Source organism: Phyllostomus hastatus, unplaced genomic scaffold (genome assembly GCF_019186645.2).
Source record: "Phyllostomus hastatus isolate PE091 unplaced genomic scaffold, TTU_PhHast_1.1 phas_scaffold_114, whole genome shotgun sequence".
NCBI classification, from domain to species: domain Eukaryota; kingdom Metazoa; phylum Chordata; class Mammalia; order Chiroptera; family Phyllostomidae; genus Phyllostomus; species Phyllostomus hastatus.
In genome coordinates, this window is record NW_025334006.1 from 3,427,865 (window position 1) to 3,444,893 (window position 17,029).

Here is a 17,029-nt window from a genome sequence, read left to right on the forward strand (position 1 = left end):
AGATGGAAAAAGATGGAGATTTGGGTCATTTTTTTTAGTATGTATCATGCCCATATACCTAACCCGACTCAAGGTAAGGCCATTTCGGGGCTCACCTATGGGTATTCTTCTGTCACCATGGGGGCCCCTCAAGGTGCTCCTCCTGTTTGTGGCCTGTGATGCATGGTTACCTATTTGTACCGAATGGCTGGCTTCCTCTAATGCCTGTGAAGCAAGGACACGCTTTGCCATATATTTACTGAGTCAGTACAGCAATCTACAGGAGTGTGGAGAAGGAACCAATGACGCAGGCGCCCTGGCTCACGGCCAGGCTTGACCACCCCTCTTTCTGAGACAGCCCGTGTTGAGAAATAACATTAGATAGGGCTACTTATGAAAAACAATATTCAACACTGTATTTTTAGAAAATTGGTATAGATAGCACATTTTCAAAGGAAAGCAAAACACCTAGTTACCATAGAATACTCGTTCAATATCTCTTATCCACTGATCTTATTCACCCTCTGAGATTAGATTGCTTTTTTTTTTCTATTGCACTAGAAATTCTTGTTTTGAAATCAAACTTCTCGCACTGTGTTTCTAAGTGGAGTTTTCAGTTCAAGGGCAGCCTGGCCATGAAGACCTTTTTAAACAAGTTTCTTCTGCCTTCTGAGTGTGCCAAGATTTTCTCTTTTCAGTCATGGTTATTTAAAGTTCACTATGGCAGCCAAGTCAGAAAGAGATCATTCAAACAGATTTCTTTATTTCCTTCCTTCATTTTTTCCATCCTCTTTCCCTTTTCTTCCTTTTTGTCTTCCTTTCTCCCTTTCATGTTTTTTACTAAGACTATATGTTTCTTCTGTTTCATCTGCCTGCCTTCTTTTGCGTGGAAGAGAACTGGTTGAAACTGTCTTAAGAACTTTAGTTAAAAATCCTCTGTGCGTTGGGGGAGGGGGAGTTTCTCAGTGAGAAAGTGTAGCTGTTCAATTCATTTTAAGGAGTTATCTTCCGTTCACACAGGAAGTTAACTGTGGATATTCCAGGTTTAAGGGGTGGGGCTCCCTCTTCTCCTAGAATGATGGTGCTCATCAGGGATTTGCCCTTTTTCTGGGAGATCACATCAGCACCTTGTTTTATCTCTGACTGATAAGCTAATGAGTCTAAGATTTCTGTCTTCAGCATGGGTTTCTTCTAAAAACTGAAGACTCAGCCTCAAATATCTTAGCTGAGATCTTAACCTGGATATCTCAGCAACCTCAGACTGCATGGGCGACTGCTCATGGACTCATTAACTCTCTTCCTTTTGCTTTCTCTCCTCATCACCCAGGGAGCCTTTTTCATTCACATGTGAATGAGTGGAACTACCATCCACTCATTCACTACGTCCTTGGTCCCTGGAGTCCCCTCCCTCACCTCCGCTTTTACACATGCAGTGCCTTCTTTGAAATCTACCTTCCATCGAATCCCCACGTCTTTAATCTCACACCATCCCCCCATCCTCCCTGTCGGTTACCTCTCAGAGGCACTGCTGAAGTGTGCTCATAGTTCACTTCCTTCTTTCCAGGGTTGCTGCCCTTCACACAATATCTTTTCCAATAGGCTAGTTAGAAGGACCTTTCTGAACATCTAGCGACTACATCCTCAGCTTCACAGACCTTTGTGACCATTGCCTTCTTCCTCCTCCTCCTCCCATGCTCCTGACACAATTGCTGTCCCTGGAGCACCAGCCGGTCTTATGCATCATCATGGTTTTCCATTTCTGGTGCCTTCCCCGCCTCCTCTCATCTGCTACCTCTCCCTCCAGTTCAAGGCTGCCTTGAAATATCACTTTCCTAAGAATTCTTTTCTGTCTACTTCTAGGCATTAAACACACTGGTTTACCTGTCTCTCTCCCCTGCTCTGTGGGGACACCCCGGGGTCTTCCCTGCAGGGTTCCAGTGCCTGCCAGTGCGCCTGAGCCTCACGGTCCCGTGCTGAACACATGGCTCGCATGTGGATGAGATCTATTATGTTTCTCCGAAACTATTTCTATAGTAACGCATCTAAAATCTCATGGATATAAAAACAATGTAGGACATGTCTTAATCATATGTTTGATAATAACTGGAAGAATGTTAAGATCTAGATCACCTGGATAGCTGGAGGAAGTCCCATGAGAAACAGTTACGTAGTAGGCCCGCATGATGCTCCTAGAGCTTCATTCATGCAAAATGGAAAAAAAAACAATTGAAACAATTCCTTGGTTTATAATTGCCATTTGTTATTGCTGTACACACACCGAAAGGCCAGGTGTGTTCAGCAGCCCACCCTCCACTGGTAGAGCAGCATATCTCATTTTATCGTGGCTCATACATCTACCTGAAGTACGAACTCTAGCAAACATCTTCCCACAAAAAAGCAGCAGAGGAGATTTATCTGGGTTCATATTCATGTGTTAGGGATGTGGTAGCCAGATACACTTGTGTTCTCTATTTGAAAAGCACTCGGGAAAAAGATCAGAAATTGACCGTCACTCGGTGTTGAGGGAGGTCTTCAGCGAGATGTTCTCCTGAGTTCACGAACAATAAAGACTACATCGTGAAGGGTGATTGCATTGTCCAAGGGCAAGATTTCTAGTTGGCAGCTTTGAATTGGGCACTAGTGTCCATCAACGTGGCTGCTGAGAAATATTATTAGTTATAACTGGTAGCCCTTTGGGATTAACAGGGAATTACCTCTTAGGTGACTTTACATGGGAATTTATACGCCCAGCAGAAAAGATGGGTTTGGGGAGCTCTATCTATTGCAAATATAGTGAAACTGTTCAAATAATCTGAGAGTGTAATTAGGTAAAAGTGACAGGAAATTTGGGGTTAGTTTCTTGAATTCTACATTTTGGTTCTGTTTTTTTTCCCCCCCGTAATAACCACTCAAGACTCTCCTTTATCTGAGGAGGGATGAAAGGGAGGCACCATCTATAGTTTCACTCCCTATTAAGAATGAGTAGAATTAACAGCCTCACTGTGGTGAACTTAGGCATTTGGAGTGTTACTTGTGAAGTTCTTAAACCGCCTGTGGTGTTTAAGAAAAGGAAGTTAAAGATTTTGTTGAGCCCATCTTTTCAAGATGGTGGTCTTTTGACACAAATATTCCTACAAAGCTCTGGAATCATGAGCACTATGTCAGGGGATGACACATACCTTGACTCTCCTCAGAGATGAGTTCACTGTGCCAGCCTACCCCTCGTGTGTGTGTGTGTGTGTGTGTGTGTGTGTGTGTGTGTGCTGTGCTCCCTCCCTGGATGACCCGAATGACCTACAGCACTAGAGGAATGTGACAGTCCCTCCTGTGCCACATCCCTGCCCAGCGTCAGCGCCCTGTTCGCACCCGCCCTGCGCCCTGCCCCCCGCCCCGTGCTCCAGTCTGTGGTTTGCCTTAGAGCCGGCCTCTGCCGTGTGTCCTGCTGGCTTCCTCGCTGTCACCGGCTTTTTGGGTTATTTCCGTGGCTGGCTTGATTTTCCTTCTCGTTCCCTGTTTGGTGACACGCTCGTTTAATTTCTGTTTAAACTTTGTGTGTCTCTCTTTCTCTCTCCCGGCTTGTTCCCTGTCTGTCCACGCTGTTGTGCTGACTGTCTTCGCTGCTCATTCCCTGCTGCCTCTAGTCTCCATCAGGTGCAAGCTGCGGACCTGCGGAGAGTGTCTGCCCCCCCTGGCTCCTTCACCATGTGAGTACCACGCTGGGCGGTTCTTACGTTCTGTCTCTCACCCTCGTCTCCTCCCCAGGGTCAGGTGACCTGCGTCCTTTTCCTTCCCTGGTCTGCTTCTCAGACAGAGAACTGCCTTTATTACCCTGTCTTTGCTTTGAGACGGAGCTGCGAAGCTCACTGTGTTCTATTTGTCTCCTTGCTCTATGAGTTCACGGTTTAATTTTTTTGATTAGGTACTTTAGGGCCCATAATTGCGTAGGGTTGTACAAAAATCCATACTGAGCACTGGTTTTTATGGAAAGTTGGTAGTATCATTAGACCATCCCTGTGGTCTAATTATGTGTGGCCCCAGGAGGATGTTGAAGAAATGCCTGCCGACCTTGATTCACGGACAGACCCCCTAAAGTTATGTATGGAGTTTCGAGTATATGCACTAGCACCTGTGCATTTTTGTGGGCTGGGGATGTCTGGTCGTAATAAAGGAGCAATGCCCCAAACTGCCATTGAGTTAGCAAAATGCCTTTTATACACAGTAATTTGTACTTAACACACTTTATGCTTTCATTTTTTTCTGGTAAAAACAGACAAAAAGAAAGTACTTTTCTTTAGTGCTCCACTTGGGACTTGATGTCGTTGCCTCTGTCTTGCTCTTCTGTCTTCTCCCCATCTTGCGTGTATTTATCTAGCTTTCACTATGCGTCAGGTCCTGTACCGGTGCATTGGTACACGGACTAATGTACTCCCCCAGCAACCCTACATTGCGTGTGGTATTACTTTCTCCATGTGATACCTGAGGAACCTGATGCACAGCGAGGTTAAGTAACTTGCCTCAGGTCACACAGCTAATGAGTGGCAAACTGGGATGCAGACTCAGGCAGTCTGACTTCAGAGTTCACGCTCTTAACAATGTATAATCTGCTGCCTTTCATCTCTCAAGGCCCTTTGTGTTTCTCAGGGCCTGGTTGAATGATTGCCTTTCCAGAGAATTCTTCCTTGCTCCTTTCTGTCAGAGTTAGCTATATCTTCCATGGAGTTCCCTATTGGTGTGCTTATAGTTCTCGAGGTTTAGTAAATTGGTAGCAATTACGTGAGCTCTATATCCCTGTGTATCCCACACTAGACCTAGGCTACTTGAGATCATTGACCACATCTTCTTCTGAATCTTTGTGTTCCCGGCCCTGATCACAGATCTTAACACAAAGTATTCTGGAACTAGACATAATGGTTGGTTGGTTGGCTGGTTGGTAGGTAGACTAAACGAATGAAAGAATACAGGTTTAAATTGAACTGCGCAATGTCTAACGTCTAGGGCTCTGCCAAAGTGATAGAAGCTGAGTTTCAACTCTACACTTACAAATACACATTTAGTTATTAGATATTTTTTTCAGAATAACTTACTTTGCACTTGCTCTGCATCAGAGACTGTTCTGTGCTTGGCATCTAGAGGTGAGCACGACAGAGCACTCCCTTCATGGACCTGAAAATTGAGTGATCCGAGCAATGATGAGAAGGTAACATTTGATTTCCATTTGGAAGCTACTGCTGGGGTATATTCTGTGTTCTGTGGAAGGCCTGTTTGGTAAGCTGGAGCTCAAGCAACGGCCCTCAGCAATCATTATTTTCAGGGGCTCTATTTATAGAGCTCAGAGTGTTGGGAGTATTAACAACAGAAGTGCAGGTGACACTTGCCACAGTCGTATATACATTTTTTTCTTATTTCCGGTGCATATGCTATAGTGATATAAATTATCATGTGTGTTTTAATAGGGTATAACAGGCAGGACTCTGGTTGTGGCCATGTTAAAACTAAAATATTGATCTAAAGTATTTTATATTTATATGTGACGTTAAGTAATATAGATTTATATCTATAGTATATAAATGATGAAATATTTATGTAGTAAAAATTCATTAAATTTGAATATAATTTTTAAAATCAGATGACAAAACACTACCAAATAGGCAAGGAACATGGAGAAAAGTCTAAGCACAGCAGTGAGTATTGTCTTTGGATATTACGGCAATGGTGACTCAGCTCTGCCCATTCTCACCCTATTTGCTGTTTTCAGCAATTGATTATAAATCATATTAATGTCACTTTGAAATTCAGGACTTCAGTATGCATCTAATGCATAACCCTTTGCAACTGGCTTCTTTAACAGACCATGACATATTTGGGATTTATCAGAGCTGTTGCATAGATCAATCATTTTTTTCCTTTTTACTGCTGACTATCATTGTATCATGTTTCCATGTTTTTACCCATTTACTCACTGAAGGACATCTGGATCTGGGTTATTTCCAGTGTTGGGAAATTATTAATAGACTTGCTATAAGTGTTGATGAAAAGGCCCTGGCCAGGTAGCTCAGTTGGTTAGAACACTGTTCCAGTACGTCAGGGTTGTGGGTTTGATTCCTCAGTCAGGGCACATACAAGAATCAACCAATGAATGCATAAATCAGTGGAACAATGAATTGATGTTTCACTCTCTCCTGCTCTCTCTCTCTCTCCCTGCCTGCCCCTCTCTCTCTCAAATCAATTTTTAAAAAAGGTTTTGTGCAAACATAAGCTTTAATTTTTCTAGGTTATACACCTAGAAACGGGATTCCTGAGTCCTGTGGTAAGTGTGTGTTGAACTTCATAAGAAACTGACTGTTTTCCGGAGTGGCTGTCCCGGTTTGCATCGCCGCCCCCAGCCTATGAGAATCCCGGTGGCTCCGCATCCCTGCGAACACTTCACATTTCCAGCATTTAAACATTTTAATCATTTGATCTTTCTGATATGGGTAACTTTTAATGTGATTATTTGTCTTCTGTTTTATACTCTTTGATGAAACGTCTGCTCAAATCTGTTGCCAGTTGGGGGACTGTTTGTTTACTTCCTATTGAGTTTTGAAAATTCATTATATACAGGGCTGAGTAAAAGTAGATTTACAGTTGTGAATAGATGAAACAGAGTTTATTCTTATATTCTTATTTATTAATTTTTGTATTATTTTTCATACTGTAAATCTAATTTTTGCCCCATGCTGTATTCTGAATCCAAGCCACTTGTGAAGTATGTGCTTTGTGAACATGTTTCTCACTGAATATATCTTATCCTTTCATTCTCTTACCAGTATCTTTTACAGAGCAAAAGTCTCAACTTTTGTCAAAGCTAAAATTATTGTTTTCTTTATAGAGCTATGTTTTGGTGTTACGTTCAAGAACTTTTTGTTTAATCCCAGGTCATGAAATTTCCTCCTTTGTTTGCTTCTAGAAGTTTTATAGTTTTATATTTTGTGTTTAAATCTATGACTTGTTTTGAGTTAAATTTTGTATAAGATGTGAGGTTTAGGTTGAGGTTAGTTGTGTTTTTTTTATTATATATTATTTGCATATACATGTTTAATGGTTCCAGCACCATTTGTTGGAAAAACTCTTTCCATTGAATTGTCTTTACATTCTTATCACAAATTAATTGGCAATAGATAGATACAGATATATAAATATGGATATATTTGGATATATATTAACTTCTGGACTCTCTTCTGTTGACCTACATACTTATGCATTTGTTGCTGCCATCTTCCTCTGATTGTTGTGCTTTTGAAGAAAATCTTAAAATCTAGTTATGTTTTTTCAATTTTATTCTTTATTTTCAAAATTATCTTGACTATTCAAGTTGTTTTTTTGTCTTTCCATATGTTTTAAAACCAGCTTGCCTGTATCTCCAAAAGTTTCTAGGACTTTTACTGAAATTGTATTAAATCTGTATATTGATTTGGGGACTATAGATATCTTTACTATGCTGAGACTTCTAATCCATCAATACTGTATGTCTCTGTGTTTATGTTTATATCATTGTTTCATTGTTTTCAATATATGGATCTTGTCCATATTTTGTTAGATTTGCACCTAAGTATTTAATATTTTGGAGTTACTATACATGCTAGCTTTTGCAATGTTGGTTTCCAATTGTTCGTTGCTAGTGTATAGAATATAGAAGTATAATGCTTCTTCTTTGTTTGCTTTTTAGTACATTGGGTTTTTTTTCTTTTGGCCTTCCCAAATTCACTTTTCAGTTCTAGGAGTTTGGTAACATCCTCAGAATTTTCTGTAGAGTCACACTTGTTGTCTTGGAATAGAAATCATTTTCTTTCTTTCTTTCCAATCTGTATGCCTTTTATTTCTTTCTTTTTGCCTTATTGCATTGGCTAGGATTTCTAGTGTGAAGTTGACAAATGCTGGTGAAAGCGAACATTCTTGCTTTGCTTCTGTTATTAGGGGGATATCATTCCATCTTTCACCATTAAGTATGGTTGTCAGTTGTAGATTTATTTGTTGAAGTATTTTTATCAGGACATCTGGAAAAGGTCAGGGAGAATCGAGTTATTAATATTTTTTAAAATGTTTGTCAGACAGCATGGATGGAACTGGAGAGCATTATGCTAAGTGAAGTAAGCCAGGTGGTGGAAGAGAAATACTATATGGTCTCACCTTTAACTGGAACCTAATCAACAAAATGAACAAGCAAGCAAAGTATAGCCAAAGACATTGAAATTGAGAACAGGCTGACAGTGACCAGAAGGGAGAGGGGAGGGGATAACGGGGGGAAAGGGTGAAGGGTTTGCAGGAACAATTATAAAGGACACATGGACAACAACAAGGTGGTGGGGGGACAGGGGAGAGGGGTGGAGAAAGCTGGGGTGGTGGGGAGGAGTGGTGGGGAAAAGGCAGAAAACTACTTGAACAACAATTAAAAAAATGTTAAAAAATGTTTGTTAGAATTTGCCAATGAAACCATTTGAGTCTCAAGATTTTCCCCCTTTTTAAGTCCAGTTCCTTTAGGAGTTAAGTGACTACACAGGTCATCTATTTTATCATGGGTGACTTTCAGGTTTTCGTAGTTTTTTTAAAGTTTTCTGAAGTTTTAGAGGTACAGATTTATTTCATCTAAGTTGTTGATCAGTGTATGTAGAATTATTGGTACAGTGTTCACATCCCTTTAACATCTGTGGGTTCTGTAGTGATGGTCCCCTTTTATTCTTGGTATTAGTATTTTTTCTTCTCTTTTTCCTTCTTTGCCCATCTTAACAGAGTGCTATTAATTTTATTGATTTTTTTGAAGAGTCAGATTTTGGTTCAAATTTTTTTCAAGTGATTTTCTGTTTGCAGTTTCTTCGATATTTGCCCTGTCTTTATTATTTTCTAATTTCTGCCCACTTTAGATTTATTGTGTGCTTCTTTTTCTAGTTATTGAAAGTAACTGCTTAGTGATTTTTGTTTTAATAGGCAGTTGACTCTGTAGAGTTCAGGCCACACGTTTCAACACTCCTCCTGAGGGCTGTGGCTACAACGTTGGCTCTGCTTCCAAAGCTCCTGCGGTGCTGTCCATCCCCATCTGGTTTGTGTCCCACCGCTGTGCAATGTGCCATCTGGTGGAGGGTCTGCCCTGTAGCTCGGTTCCCGCGGTATGATGTTTAGGGTCCGATTCACACCTTTGTAACCTAGAGATGAATCCAGGCATTCACGAACATCTTTGTGAAGCTGTGTTCCCTCTCTCCTGTGATCCCCAGTAATTTCCAGTTTCCTGGGGCTTCCTGTTTTTTGATCTTTAAGCGAGAAAGCTGAGGATTTAGTTATCGCGCCCTGCTGCATGCTTCTCGCAACTGTGCCCACGTCAGGACCAGACAGTACAGAAAAAGGGATGGAGAAGCAACGCTGGTTTACCCCTTTCTCTTAGGTTCACAGATTTTGCTGTTAGAGAGGAAGTCTTTCTTCCCTTATAATTTTAAGCACCTGGAGCCTTTGTCATGGCTGCCGCCAGCATGACAGAATTGCCTGAGTGCTGGGGTATAAGAAAATGGAAAGGGGGGCAGACAATAATGAAGGGAGATTTTCCTGTATTTCTTGGAGCATTCAGAGTCTCTTTTCTTTCCTCAAGTGGGAGCTTCCCCCAAGGCTCTACCAGGGCTTTCTCTGCCCGCACCGAGGGTCTGCGGCCGGTTCTGCATTGCCGGGGTCCACGCCAGAGTTTTTGGAGGAAAAACGAGGGCGCAGCTCACTACCAGTTTGATGGTGTTTTAAATTCTGGTCTTCTCCAATCTGCTGCTGTCATTTCCTTTTCAGAGTTCTCAAAGAACTGCTTTATGAATCCGACACAGTTTTTTTTTTCTCATTTAACAGATATTTACTGAACGCCTGCTATGTGCCAGGCACTCATGTAGGCGCACATGGAGTACAAAAAAATAAGTAAAGAAAAAGACCACAGAAATCTCTGCTGTGATGCATAAGAACATTGGCTACACATCAGGCAGTGGTCTAAGCATTTTACACACAGTGACTCATTTAGCTTTTATTTTATTATTAGTTTTTTATAGCTGCATTCCCTGGGGGAGAGAGAATGATGGGTGCTTACCTTCTGTACCCAGAACTGGAGAATCTCTCCTGCCTTTTACATGCATGTCCCCTTCCTCCTCACTGCTGTGGCTCTGAGAGCACACTCCGCAAACAGCTCCGCAGAGAACACACTGTCGTTGGAACTACAGCCAACATATGCTAAACTGTGACTTGCGCAGCAGTGCAGTTTGAACATAAACAGGACATTTCCCAATGCTGAAGTGTGTGGGTCTGTTTGTTACCTTGGGGAAGGCAGAGCTAAGCACAGATTCATGGGGGAAAAATGCGTGAATTGTCATATTTGACCACGGGCTGAGGATGACTCTCAGCATTCTACTGCTTTTCATAAATGGCGCCGTTTTGGGAAAGCGTGAAAGTAAGTTAATTTTTTAAAACATTTCTCAAGTGTGTTCGTTGATTTTAGAGAGAGAGGAAGGGGAGAAAAACAGAGAGAGAGAGAGAGACATCGCATCGATGTGAGAGGGAAGTATCGACTGGTTGCCCCCTGTACGTGTCCTGTCCAGGGTTTGAACCCACAGCCTAAGTATGTACCCTGACCAGGAATCGAACCCCCGCCCTTTTGGTGTACAGGACAATGCACCAACCAACTGAGCCACACTGGCCAGGGAGAAAATTAATTTTTGTTCTAAGAAAAAAGGGAGTTTCACTAAGAGAACTATTTTTAATATGTCTATTTTTTAATGGCTCTGTTTTGGGTCAAGTTTAAGAATGTTATTATTGAGAAACTATCCAGACAGAGCCAAGAATCTTCAATCTTCATGATGGAAGAGAACATAAATCGGTCATAGGTGGTTTAGCATTTGCAGGCTGGTCAGGGTAGTACGTTAGTAGATCCTGAAGTGCCTTCTACAAATTCTCCAATTCTGTCCTCCTGCTAGTCACCTGAAAGGTTTTATTTTAATGTTTTCTTGAATTTATGAATATGCTACAAGAGGCCAGTTCATTTTGTTTATTTCATACTGGCCCTTTAATTAGAAAATCAAACTGCTTTATTTAAAACTCTTTCTCTTTTCCTTCTTTCAATAAATTCCACCACACTCTGGACTCATCAGGGAGTAGCAAAAACGTTGCCAAAGTAGAAATGTACATGTTTACCTTTACAAACTATGACTTTGACCTCTAAAGTAGCCAAGATGATCCATCAGACATAGTTTCCCTCAGAATGAATTAAGCTATTGGTGGCTAACACACAAACCTTCATGAGAATATCAGGATAAGTTTCGAGTAAAGTCCTTCATGTCTGGGCCACTAATCTGTCTAGATTCTGATTTGTGGATTGTAAGTTTGTGTCAGAGTTTCTGCATCCAAAAATCAGTTGGGAAGTTACCAGAAGGGATCTAAGCAGTCAAAAGTTGTGAGAGAAAAGTTGTGGGTATATTTGTTGTGAATGATTTTGTTATTGTTATTGTATCCCTGAGTGATTATCTCTGAGTGGTAGGGTTACAGATAATTTTTAATTGGCATTCTATATTTTGTATTGATTTCAGAGAATATGCATTATTTCTATAAAGGGGAAAAAGCAAAAAATAAATTTCAGTTTTAAAGCACAGGAGAGAATTGCTAAGCCCATGAAATTGAGAAAAAAACAAAACATCTTTTGCTCAGTCTCAGAGTCAGATAGCGAGGCCTAGAATTAGCTTCAGGATTTCTGAAAAGCAAAGCTATTTGCTCTCCAAACCTCTGAGCAGAGGACACTGCTAAGCTTCACCCATCTTCTCGTCTCTTTCTTCTCTCCCCTCCCACTGACACCTTTTCTGGGTTATCTTCCCAGTCTCCACTCCCCACAGTTTCTTGACCTTTAATCAGGCCCAAAGGTCATGCTTGCTTTTTTTTTTATGCCCCCCCCCTCCGCTGGGTCCATAAATCAGATAAACCACATTGAAAACGCCAAAGAAAAGTAAGTGGGAGCTACTTAGGCTTTATCTCATACCAATTTCCAGACTGGAGTCCAGGCTGCATCCTGGGGAGTGGTCACGTCCTCCCTACGCTCTGTGAGTTTTCCCCGAGAGCCTTCTCCCTCTGCTGCCGGCCTGTGCTCCTCCGCCCAGAGGGCCGGAGTGGCGGCAGGAGCGGACCGAGCCTCTAATTGGGGCGTCTCCCTCCGCATTCTGCGGCCCCACCCACCATACCGACGGTCACATCCTTCTGTTTTGTGTTCCTGTGTTTGTCTTTGTGATACTATGTATTAACCTTTTTGTATTTCAGTTTTTCAGATATATATATATATATAATATATATAATATATATATTATATATATATAAAATACAGTTAATCCCTGGGATGTCTGTCAGCTCTGAAGTTCTGTTATGCTCAAATTCAGAGTATGACTCTAGCCTCTTTGCAAATTGGCCCCGAAGGGATCTAAGGGATGCATGAAGTAGGCAAGACTGGCCACGGGATATGACAGGGTCATCCTTTACCCCTAGTTCTGGCCCGGGAGGCCAGGCCCCGCACTGTCGTGCTCCACTTAGTGTCTCACCGTCTCTAACCAGGGCTGTCCAGCCCACAGCCCACGGGCCACATGTGGCCTGGGATGGCCCTGAATGCGGCCCAACACAAATGCGTAAATTTACTTAAAACGTTATGAGATGTTTTTGTGATTACGTGTCACAATGTATTTAATGTGTGGCCCAAGACAACTCTTCTTCTTCCAGTGTGTCCCAGAGATGCCAGAAGGTTGGACACCCCTACCAGAACGCGAGTGGATTTTTTTTTCCATTTAGCCAGAGAAGTCACGTGTACCTGAATTATGCTAAACACCTTGAGTTCTGATCAGATTAACATCCTAATAACAGCCTGGTAACAATTTTTGCTATTCCCATTCCATAGATGAGCAAGAAGACCGAGAATAAGAAATGTTACAGAATCGCCTAAGACCATAGAGTTAAGCTTGGCACTTGGCCATCTGCTTTGAAGGCAGCATTTAAGAAACTGAACTCTACTGTCAGTATAACCTTTGGTCACTTTCCTGTGTGTGTGTGTTTATTTTCATACGTATGATTTATGCATTTTAATCAGATCATACTATGTAAACTTTCTTCCTTGGTAAGAAAATGCTGGAGATGGATAAGAACTTAGAGTTCGATTTCGAATGTTTCAGTCGTGCAAATCTTTGGTCTCATAGGTTGCAGTTCAAGTGTTATGAGAAAGGTGACAGAAGCACAGACCCCAGTTAAAATTAATTCTAGCACAGCTAAAGCACGTGGAGAGTCTTTCAGGATTGTCGGCCACGGTGCTCGGCCAGTGAGCCAGGCTTGACATGAAGGGTCGCGGGGCGCCTGCGCTTCCCTTGGCGAAGGTAAACACTGCGCAGAATCGGGTGCAGTTATGTAAAGGCCTAATACACTGAGGACTCCCTGCACATTTAAAATAAGATGTCTTTGCTTTTAAAATGTGTTTTTAGAGGTGAATTATTCATGTCTGCGTAGGTGGAGAACCAGTCTTGTGAGTCAGCACTTCGCACACAGTGAAGGTCGTGGCTTCAAAAGGGAAGTGAATATTTACTCAAGAGTTTCTGGCTGGAGGGGCCCAGAAGTCTCTCCTGCAAGTCAGCCTCAGGGGGAAGGAGGGGCGCGAGCAGGAAGGTGTGGCTGTGGGATAGGTCCGGTCTGTTGGGCTGACCTGAGGGGGAAGTGTACTCATGAATTTGTGCTTGTTTGTTTGTTTCATCAACAAAAATTAAAAAGAAAATACAATTTAAAAATATGACCTTAGCCTTGGCTGGCATAGCTCAGTGGATTGAGCGTGGGCTGCGAACCAAAGCATCGAAGGTTCAATTCCCAGTCAGGGCACATGCCTGGGTTGCAGGCCACGGCCCCCAGCAACTGCACATTGATGTTTCTCTCTCTCTCTCTTTATCCCTCCCTTCCCTCTCTAAAAATAAATAAATAAAATCTTTAAAAAATATGACCTTAGAAACAACATCAGTTCAATAAACACAGCAGTAATTTTTCTTTTAGATTATTCTGCATAACCTGACTTTTAGAAAGGGAAGTTGAACTTAAGGTTCAAATACCCTGAACAATGTTACTAAGCCTTCAGAGTTTTCCAAGCCAGGTTGGAATTTAGGAAAGTGAAAAATTAGATTCCTCTCTGTTTGAATTTGAATTCCTAAAACATTATCATTCCTAACATTAACATTATAGAAATACAGACTAGAAAAGGAAAGAAAAGGAATAATTTTCGTAGTCTTTGTAAATAAAAGATATATTTACAAATGGACTCTCCACCCAGGAAAAAAAACCCCTAAATACTTTTAGAAAGCAGTCATTTATATCTTGATAATAACATTAAGGCAGCAATGTTATTAATGGTTGTATTACATTCAGAGAGAAAAAGAAATATTTCACGTTTGACTCCAGTACTGCCATAATAATGGGTGTTATATTCTGCCACAGAATAAGAGAAACATATCAATAACAAAGAAATCTAGACGCCCATTTTCAGTGCTCCAAGAGGGTGTTTACTTTGGATTGCTCCCCTAAGGTGGTAATAAATTGCAATGTGCACTTCATTTGTAGGGGAAGTTCAATTTCATTAAACCAGTGCAATTGAGTTTTCTTGATCTGTCATAATACCCTGACACACTTTTGTGAAATGAAAAGAGAGTTCATTTTTAAAGACATGAAAAGAAAATACTTGTTGGTGTTAGATTTAATTAATCCTCAGAAATCATCATCATAGTTTGTGTCAGAAAATGAAACTCTAAAAATGAGTTCAGCATGTTCTAAAGTTGTCACTAAGATATTTGACTAAAATAAAAGTGGCATTAAGAGGATTACGAATGAAACAAAAAAGCCAAAGCTTTTTACTTCAGATTACAGATAACTGTAATTATTTTATTTTTCTTCATTAATTATTTAGTCTCTAACTGCTCTCAAGAGAAGTCATTTATGTCTTCTAATTGAGACATAAATAAATCTTTTGGTCTGATGGTAGTTTGTTGCCCAGACAAAGTAAAATAATTACATATTTCTTTGAAGAAAGGTTCTTGGCTCATGAATATGTAAGAATGTTGCTTTTGGTAGAGATGCGAGGTACTTTAATATGGTAAGTGAAAGGAGAGAAAGAAATGGAAAAAGCAAAAGTACCTCCAATTATTTTCACATTCTATGATGACATTCCCAACAGAAACCATTCATTCCCTCTCTTTCGTGGAATCCCTCTTAGTGAGTGTTTTTACTAGTTATCTCGTGTTTACTCTTCATCATCCAAGTAATTTATTAGTCTGCCCCTAAAAGTATATTTTAAGGAACTTTTTCCTCGTTTACTATAAAATTTTACAAGGTTATTTTTGTTGATTAGTAATTGCGGTGTGGTAGAATTGTCATGAATTTCACAAGTTCTGTTCTAGCAGTGTGTCTTTATCCTGTCTCTTCTGACATCAGTAAGAAGAATGGTTCAAAAGAAACTTCTGTAGTCATTGGATCGGGAATCAGAGAAAGGCGATGAAAAGTTTCCACCTAATTGGCCGAACTGCTGAGTTGGGAAGGAGAACTGGGCTTGGAGGAGATTCTGATTCGTTCTGCTTGGATTTCTGACAAGGAGACACGGGGTACTGGGCGCACATCTGTGCGGCAGGTGGGGGGCTGAGCGTCCCACCCGCCGCAGGCTGGCGAGTGGCAGCGTCGCAGGAGAGCTGTGACGCCGCGTCTCCCTCCAGAGCCAAATGTAGCGCCACCGAACAGCCCGGACCTTGGCAAACCATGGCCAACCCGGAGGGGAAAATGTGAGTTAAAACAGAACAGTAAAATACTGCTTGCCTGCTAAGAAAAAATAACTTTGCAAGTATCCTTTCTCTAATACCTAGGCTTCAGGAAAGCGGAGTGTCCTTTTATCAAATGTTTTGTATAGAAAGCTAAAACCATTTAAAGAAATGTTTCTTATGTAATACCACTCATTGTCAGGCCGATAACTTACTTTTTATTTTCTTGGTGTAAGGCAAAACACGGAACTCTCTTCTCATGAGCCTGTTTCCTAGGAAGGCAGAGCTACCTCCACACAATGTGCACGGGGACTTTTCAACAGGAGCACACCTTTTCATTCATCTGTCCATCCCTGCTAATGCTAATTGGAGTTATAACATATCTCAGCCTAAATAAATGGCCATATTTATTTTCACTCCATTATTACTGCCTGCATTTTGGCTGCTGCTGTTTGATTATTGTTAATTATAAAAAATTCTAAGTTCTTGATTTTTTTCCCTGAAGATTTATAGGTGAAATAAGTGTTTAGTATTTTTCAATTACATGCAATCTCATTTTGGGGGGGAGGGAATATTTATTAATGTTATACCTAGACATCTGCTCAAATTCTACAGTTTGATCCATCAGTTTTTGGAGTTACTAAAAGAGCAAATATACCAGCAGTATGAAACCTGCTTTTAGTGGCTTTATTGATGTACATGAAAGGCCACAAATCTTTCCTTCTGTGAAGTGGCACTTTTTAAACTATGCAAATGCCAATACTTTTTCTGGCCTCCTTTGCAGCAAAGAAAGTCAATTTCCTTAGCAGTTGCAAATAAGAACAGGATATTACAATAGCTTTTGATTACAAACTCAAGTAAAGAGTTTTAGCATTGTAAATAGCAAGTAGATGTAAGGCTTTCTCTTTTATACATAGAAATTGAAACTTGGAATAAAGTCTTTCTTCGTGAGCACGTAAGATGCGAAGCCATTTACATGGCCAGGGAATGACATTATTCTGTTGTGTCTCATTAGTTTGAGCCCAATGGTTCCTTCCTCCATTGGAGGTGGTGATTAATGGTCCTCTCTACCATCAGAACAGCAAAAGAATCGCCATGCTTGAGAAGATTATGGTACTAAAGGTAGCTCATGTTAGTGTTTTATGATGGCATCTTTGGTCACTTGTAATAACCAGGAAACCTCCATGACATGGCCTTACTTCCTGAAGTGGCAATGATTTGGGCCTGGCGTGATGAAAGGCAGGGTTTGAGTTACT

At 41.0% G+C, this 17,029-nt stretch overlaps 1 protein-coding gene across 2 annotated transcripts in view; it reads left to right on the top strand.

The window, feature by feature from the left end:
• The window catches only part of DGKI (diacylglycerol kinase iota), a 403,697-nt gene that overhangs the window by 260,424 nt on the left and 126,244 nt on the right, over positions 1 to 17,029 (top strand). For both annotated transcript variants that reach the window (XM_045855648.1, XM_045855646.1), the window contains one exon: positions 3,621 to 3,683. In XM_045855648.1, coding sequence (XP_045711604.1) covers positions 3,621 to 3,683 — 63 coding nt within the window. The remainder of the gene's footprint in view (positions 1 to 3,620; positions 3,684 to 17,029) is intronic.